The 7,607-nt window shown below is 35.9% G+C and overlaps 2 protein-coding genes across 5 annotated transcripts in view; both read left to right on the top strand.

Annotated features, from left to right (window-relative positions):
• LOC109209441 (flap endonuclease 1) overlaps positions 1–5,612 on the top strand; it is a 13,399-nt gene extending 7,787 nt beyond the window's left edge. The window contains exons 12-18 of one of the 4 annotated variants that reach the window (XM_019372706.1): positions 262–343; positions 2,356–2,467; positions 2,559–2,615; positions 2,723–2,769; positions 2,995–3,046; positions 4,462–4,587; positions 5,253–5,612. In XM_019372706.1, the coding sequence (XP_019228251.1) occupies positions 262–343; positions 2,356–2,467; positions 2,559–2,615; positions 2,723–2,769; positions 2,995–3,046; positions 4,462–4,536 (425 nt within the window). In that variant the 3' untranslated portion in view covers positions 4,537–4,587; positions 5,253–5,612. Of the gene's footprint in view, positions 1–261; positions 344–2,355; positions 2,468–2,558; positions 2,616–2,722; positions 2,770–2,994; positions 3,047–3,695; positions 3,862–4,461; positions 4,588–4,848; positions 5,031–5,247 lie in introns of those variants that run through there. The other 3 variants (XM_019372707.1, XM_019372708.1, XM_019372705.1) reach the window with 3 other exon arrangements.
• A 1,614-nt stretch (positions 5,613–7,226) lies between these two features.
• Positions 7,227–7,607, top strand: part of LOC109209443 (germin-like protein subfamily 2 member 1) — a 1,462-nt gene continuing 1,081 nt past the window's right edge. Inside the window, exon 1 of the mRNA XM_019372710.1 lies at positions 7,227–7,350. Within this exon, the coding sequence (XP_019228255.1) occupies positions 7,227–7,350 (124 nt within the window). The remainder of the gene's footprint in view (positions 7,351–7,607) is intronic.

Raw genomic sequence — 7,607 nt, 5'->3', positions numbered from 1 at the left:
CCCCCAAACAATCATTTTCAAGTCTAGTCCCCTATGCTAGCTCGTGTTTCTTATGCACTATCCGAGGTTCTGCTACAGTATCATTTTTGTGGTTTGCACTTGACAGAAGTTTTATCCAGCCCCTAGGCCCTGATTTCCTATAATCAATCTTACATTAGCATCTAGGGAACTTTTGCTACAAGCTTTACTTATGCTGTAATTTATGATTTTGAGTGATTTGAGCAACAGTTCTTGGTATCTAATCTTTAATCTATGCAATAGGCATAGGGCCCCAGACTGCTTTGAAGCTTGTACGTCAACATGGGTCAATGGAGAGCATATTGGAGAATATTAACAAAGAGAGGTACTTTATTTGATGCTTTATGGAACTGAATTCATCAAATATATGTGCATGCATTCATTGGTAGTTAACTAGCTCTCCTTTGCCAGCAGTCTTCACTTATCCTAATCCTGATAAAATGACACATAAACTATTTCCATAAGCTAGTTGATCACATAAACTATTTCCATGAGCTAGTTAATTATTAGTTCTCTTGTTTCTCAAGGCAGAAAAAGTGAGAAGATGTTAAAAATTTAGAAATTCCTTTTAAAGGAGTTTGTTGTAAACGTAAAGGGATTTCCACTTTTAGTGCGTACTATTGGAGCCTTTATGGGTTAGCACTATTTGATGGACTGTACACTAAGGTGTCGTTTGGTTACCAGGATAAGGATGTTAAACCCTGTAAAATTTGGGATTATGGCTATCCCATGTTTGGTTGTTGATATTAACTAGGGAAAAGGTCTGAAATTACCCCTATACTATGGTATATAGTTTACATTTGTCCCCCGTTATACTTTTCGTCCAAATCCACCCCTACCGTTAATAAAGTATGTAAAATTACCCCTAGCCCTAACGGATCTCCAATGTGGCCGCCGACCCCTTGTGTTAATTTGTCCATGTCAGCAGCCAAGTCAACACCTAAATATAATTCTCACTAGGTTTTATTGACCAAAATAAGTGGGAAGAGGAGAGAGAAGGATGCCTTCCTTGGTAGGAAATGGAGGTTGGAGCAGCCAACTTTTTGAATGAAATCAATCTCTTCAGTTGCCTTTTATATTCATTTACAACATTTGCTCCGCCGTCAACCACCACCTTCTCAGCTGACTGCCCAGCCCTAGCCCCACCGCACCATCATCTCCTTTGATGTTTTTCAAAAAGTTCAAAATTTCCGACAAGCCGACGAGGATAAACTCGCCGTTTACTCATAGCCGGACAAGCAGCAAGTAAGGATCTCCATTGACTTCTGTAAGAATGGTAAAGATGTATTAATACATCACAAATAGAAGAATAAATTGTTAAGAGTTTTGATTAAAAATGGTGGCATGACGGATCTAGTTTCCGGCGTCGGCAACTGCTAAAGGAGGGAGGCGGGGTTGGTTATAAAACAAAACTAGGTTAAATGTGAGAGAATTGCTTTTTTAATTTTCTAATTAGTAAAGGCAATAAACAAGATATTAGGTGCTGACTTGGTTGCGACATGGACAAATTAACAGAAGAGTCGGTTGCCAGAGTGGAGATCCGTTAGGGCTAGGGGTAATTTTACATACTTTGTTAACTGTAGGGGTAGATTTGGACGAAAAGTATAACGGGGGGCAAATGTAAACTATATACCATAGTATAAGGGCAAATTCAGACCTTTTCCCTATTAACTAATACCGCTATAAATTTTATACCAAAATGGTGGTATGAGCTATCCCACATAAAAGGCGGGATAGAAAATCCCATAGGGTATCCCAGAATTATAATCCCATGGGATATCCTCGAACTGAACCAAACGACCCCTAAGCTCCCGGTATGTGTGGAATCTCGGGTAGGGTTGGACCATGTTTGATCTATTATACACAGCCTAGACTGGGCTGCCTTTTCTTTAAAATAGTTTATCTCAAAATATGTGGTGTAGTAGCAAAGGCGCTACTCGTGATGTGTGGGTTAGGCGCACACCACTGGTTCGAACCTTGCTGCGGAAAAAGCCTGGTTTTTTAGTGGAGAAGTGTTGAGATGCGGGTCCATTATCTACTTGTATTTCGAACCGTGTGCTATTGGCCCTTGAGGATTTCTTGGTTATCAAAAACAAGTTACAATAATTTTCAAAAGTTTTCAAGAGAGAAGTATGCCAAGTAATTGACATACTTGAGAACTCTCCCTCCTCTCTATCTTTTCTGTCTTCATCTGTCACCTTGTTTTGGTTGTGTGGTTTGCGGAGTGGGGGTGGACTTCACTGTAACATCGTTGGTAAATTGTGATGTCGGCTGTTGAATTCACCATGATTACATCATATGTTGCTTAAAGTATTTTCATTGTTGATCCTATTACAGATATCAAATACCTGATGATTGGCCATATGAAGAGGCTAGACGGCTCTTCAAGGAACCGTTAGTTACAGATGATGAGCAAACTGAACTAAAATGGGCTGCTCCTGATGAAGAAGTGATTTTCTTAACTGAAGTTCTGATTTTTTTGGTTGGTTGTTAATGATTTTCAACAGAAATTTCATTTTTATACTTTTACTCTTTAATAGGGGTTGGTTAACTTTCTGGTAAAGGAAAATGGATTCAACATTGATAGAGTTACGAAGGTATATTTCCCTTTTCCATTGAACCTTTTGCCTCTATCAGACAGAAAGATTTCTTCCACCTTCTTTAAAAGGATACAACAAACTACTTTGCTTCTGGCTTTGCGCAGGCAGTAGAAAAGATCAAGACAGCCAAGACCAAGTCTTCTCAGGGACGGTATGAATTGCTTAGAAAAAATCTATTGATGGTTAATAATGTTGGAAAGAACTACCATTCCCTTAAACTTCTTCAAAAGTGGGTGATGGGACCTTGAATATTATTTCACCTTGTAAAAGCCTTTAATATATGTATGATGTTTTAGAGTGTATTGGTAATTTTTTGTGGTATCTTCTAACCATGATGTTTTGCATTTTGCGAATTTGTGGTCTCTTTCTTGAACAGGCTAGAATCATTCTTTAAACCAGTTAGCACATCTGCTCCAGTTAAAAGAAAGGTACCATTTATGATCCTCTTGTCCATCGGTCCAATGCACTGGGCTCATCTCATGGAGGGAAAAGCCAAAATGTAGTTGTCTTGTAGAGCCCTTAATGCAAAAGAACCTTTCAACTAAAAAAGATATTTGGATATTCTGTTATGGTTTGTCCGTAGCTGTGGCACTCTTTTTGGTTTTTTATTTTGAACTTTCTGACCCTTGTTTAGTGTTATTTCAAAATTAAGTTACTCATTTACTGTTAGGATAACATTTAATGATTGCCAAAATTATTCAATTGCTTTCCTTTTATTGGCAATAGAAGAATTGGATATCATTTATATGTTATATTCACTTAATTAACAACTGTAAATTACGTGTATTATGAACAGTAATTGGCTATGTTCTTTTGTCTTCCTTTTAATCATATCTTGTGCATCTTATGTTGATCTTTCTTGGAAGTGAATGTCTGTTGGGATTGAATATCAATTTTAGGTCATCTATCATTTGTAGTGCTTTTCCGAAACCCAAGAAGTTTCTTTCTCTTAGAATACAAATTTCTCAAGCATAGCCTTTTCCAAAAAAGTATGCCCATACTAGATATAGAATTTGTTGATGTTTATTCCAAATTATAATTGGTTGCCCCCATAACTTTTGGTACATTGGCTCACAGGGAACTAAATGTGTTCTTGTGTCTCCAAATCCTGTTACCAAGTTTAAGACACTCTCTGTACAATCCAGACCCATGGTCCTTGGCAATCAAATCTTCCCGTCTTTAGATTTGGGATCGAATTACTCCGTGCCGTTATCCAGACACGTCTGCTTCGGCACATGCTGCTGTAAACCCCTCATGAACTTTGATCTCTAAGTTTTCGCCATTCATAGTTCAAAATGCTCTAATTTAGGTATTATTTTTGCTAAGATTGCCGTGCTGAATAGTGAATACTGAATCTGTAAAAAAGAAATTTATTGAAGAAGATTACGAATAGAAATTGTTAATTCATGAAGATACAGGTGATGCAACTCAATGTCATCCTCCTTTCTCAAAAAAATAAAATTTGGTACCTTTCTCAAAAAAAAGGGTGGTACAACTCAAAATCCTCCTCCTAAAAATTGTGTCCATGAACTACTTGTGAACAGACAAACATCAAGCTGAAAAGTAACGTCTACATAGGTTGAGCTGGCAGTAAAGCTAATGACTTTGAGAACTGCAATTTGGAAAATTTCGTCCATCTTTTTGCTGGAAGTTATTACGTTAATAGATAATTTTTTATTTCAAATGGACAACAGTTAGTATGTTTTTAAGCTAAGTACTCTTGGTATTATTTTCTATTTGTGACATTTTTGGTTTAGTAAATTTTTGAACAGAATAACAACTCTGAAACGACATATCTTTGGCTGAAGATGGGATCTTAATATGACACTCTATTTGGTCACAGGAAACAGCTGAGACTACTGAGAAAGGAGCTGCTAACAAGAAATCAAAGGCTGTTGGTGGTAAGAAGAAGAAGTAGCTAGCATCAAGTTAAAGCTTGCAGTAAAGTGATGGTTTTGTACCTTGTCAGGTAAGATGATTTGACCTAAATTATTTGATCGCTGTCTACTTTGACTTTGTCTACAACATAGATTCTGATGGCACTTTGATGAGTTTTCCCAAATACCATTGCCCATGTATCGAGCCTAATTAGTGTATAAGATGTCAACTGAATTGAAGTGGCTAATGTGTTTCCTTTGGATTTTTGTCGACTTCAAAAGTTGATTTAGAAATCCTTTTGGTTTCTGCATAGTAATTTGGTGTCCTTTCAATGCACCAATATTACATGCAGTTCTCAAGATCTAAACCAGACAGGAATTGCAGTATGTAATTGTAGAGATATCAAGGATTCATATATTACATGCAGTTCTCAAGATCTAAACCAGACAGGAATTGCAGTATGTAATTGAAGAGATATCAAGGATTCATAGTTGGAATGTAATGGAAGAAAAGATAAAAAATGACTTTGTTTCTTTTCCATAATGTACAAGTGAAGAAAAAAAGAATTGGATCATCTATTCACAAGTACTTCCGGACTTGGATTAACAGTGTGTATCTTAAGAAGTTTGATGTGCGTTTCACTTAGTATCGTCATGATTTAACTCGACGTTAGTTAAACCTTCATTTCTTTGGTTTTTGTTCTCTTTGTGGAAACAATAATGCACTGTGGTTTCCTCTATCTGCTTGGAAGGACAGTCAGCGGTTCAGTCGCGATGCTGCTTGCGGAGACCCTTGGTAGCTGGTGCCTCAATTTTTTTGTTCTTCTGGAGGAAAATACTCCAATTAGTCACGAGGCCTCCTTTCAAATGTCTCGTTCCTTTCATGTGTTCTGTATTTACCCCCCCTCAAATGAATGAATTTGTGCCGGTAGGAAATAGTTGGTGCACAGGCTGGGCATCTGAAACAGTTTTTTAATATAGCACTTGGCACACTTTGATGTTATTGTATAAATCTGGATTATCCTACGGTTCTCGTCCTATGCTGTCGGTTGCATGTACAACTTAATGCATAAAACAATCCTAATCTAACCCTTGGCACAGTTCTTTCTTCTCTCGAGTCTTAGGCATTGTGTTGTTGCTCGCAGAATTTGTTAACTACAGTAACCGAAAACCATTGCTGAAAGATGTGGGAGTCAATGAATAATAGCCCAGACTTGAAAACATTGCCTTGGGAGATACTATCACATTGTCCGTAACAAAACACCAACTTAAATAGCAAAATTCTCGGTTCTTGAAACTACAAAGAGCTGTTGGTCATATGGAGGTTAATATGCTTTCTTTTCCCTATTTCTTATGATCGGTAAAATATCCAATCTAAGAAAAATTCTATTACTCTTATGAATAGCTAATTAAATACATAATAACTACGTATACGTATCTTATTTATAGCCTTTTTTGGCATGATTCTTTTTTTTTTTTGTGTGGCCAAAAGTGTTTTTTTTGTCGAAAATAAGGTGTTTGGCCAAACTTTTTGAAAGAAAAAAGTGCTTTTGAGTAAAAGTAGAAGCAGTTTTGGAGAAATAGAAAAAAGTAGTTTCTTTTCAAAAGCACTTCTTTGAAAAGCACTTTTGAGAAAAATACACTTAGAAGCACTTTTTAAAAGCTTGGTCACACACTGATTGTTGCTCAAAAGTGTTTTTCAAATTAATTAGCCAAATACAAATTACTTCTTACCAAAAATACTTTTTTAAAAAGTACTTTTGAGAAAAACTCTTTTCAAAATAAGCTGATTTTAGAGCTTGGCCTAACATGCTATTATACTCTCAAACTTTTAAAATTTTGTTAATCTGCATTAGTCTTTTGTTATGTACCGGTAGACAACTTCTTCAAGGAAAGTTCATAACTGGTATTACAGGAGTGTCACGTTACTAAAAAAAAATTAAAATTAGTTATGAATTTCGTCGCTAACCTGTCATTAAGTAGCTCGTAGCTAATACAATTATTTGATAATCTGTCACTAATCCATCACCAATTAGGATTAGCAACGAATTTTACTGTTTAACTATAGAATTTGTCCATCGCTACTTTCTAACTTTTTTTGTTTTAAAGCAGTCTAAGGTCTTTACTCCACCAGCCAAACGAAGAAAAAGTATAGTGACTATAAGAAGTAAATTCATATGCTCATTGCTTTCACATTCGTAACATTAAATTTCTTCCTATTACTTTCTTGTAGATATAGAGAAAGTATATCTTGCATGCATGCTTAAATTATCTAATCTGAGCAACATTTCTTGCTCCATCCATTAACTTCATCAAGTGCTTAATTAATGCTACTATACCAGATACTTACGTACGTAGATATATTTTCATAATTTTGACAATTTCTTAACCTTAGTATGTATCATTCTTTCCTTGTTGAATACATGCATCGTTACAGTGGAAAGATTGAGTTCAGATATGACTTTATGTACTGCAAATTCAGACGAAGTTAATTAGCTTTTTCTACTTTTATACAACACATAAATGAAATTAATTGTATATGTTAATGTGATTTCTTTTTACAAGTCGCACCAACTTAATTGTAGTGGATTAATTGAATAACTTGGATCACATATGGATCCTAGCTGGAATTGGTCTATCATGATCTCATGCAATGAAACTCCTATAAATAAAGCTACCATTTTCTCTCCTTTTCTACGTACTATAACTTCAATTCCTCCTTTAGATTACCATGGCTTCCTCCAAAAACTACATGATCCTTTTGGTTATCACCATTTTAACTATAACTTTTAATAGTGCTTCTGCTGCTGATCCAGATCCCCTCCAAGATGTTTGTGTCGCAGATCTGAACTCAAGTTAGTATTCTTTTTTTCTTTTTTCAATAACCAACTGCTCATTTCCTCCTTGGTTAACTTATAAATAGTTACGTATGTTTTTTCATTGATAGAAAATGTCTCTCTTTTCTCATTGCTTTCACTGTTCTTTCTCCCAACTATACAACTTCCTCATCGTCTCTTAAGAATCTCTTATGTAAATATGATAAGCGTAAGCAAAAACGTCTAGTTGAAACTATCTTTGGAGCAATTTAATATTCACCTCCCACCGTGGCTCC

The sequence above is a fragment of the Nicotiana attenuata genome, unplaced genomic scaffold (assembly GCF_001879085.1).
Source record: "Nicotiana attenuata strain UT unplaced genomic scaffold, NIATTr2, whole genome shotgun sequence".
In the NCBI taxonomy this organism is placed as follows: domain Eukaryota; kingdom Viridiplantae; phylum Streptophyta; class Magnoliopsida; order Solanales; family Solanaceae; genus Nicotiana; species Nicotiana attenuata.
This window is presented reverse-complemented; position numbering and strand designations above follow the sequence as displayed.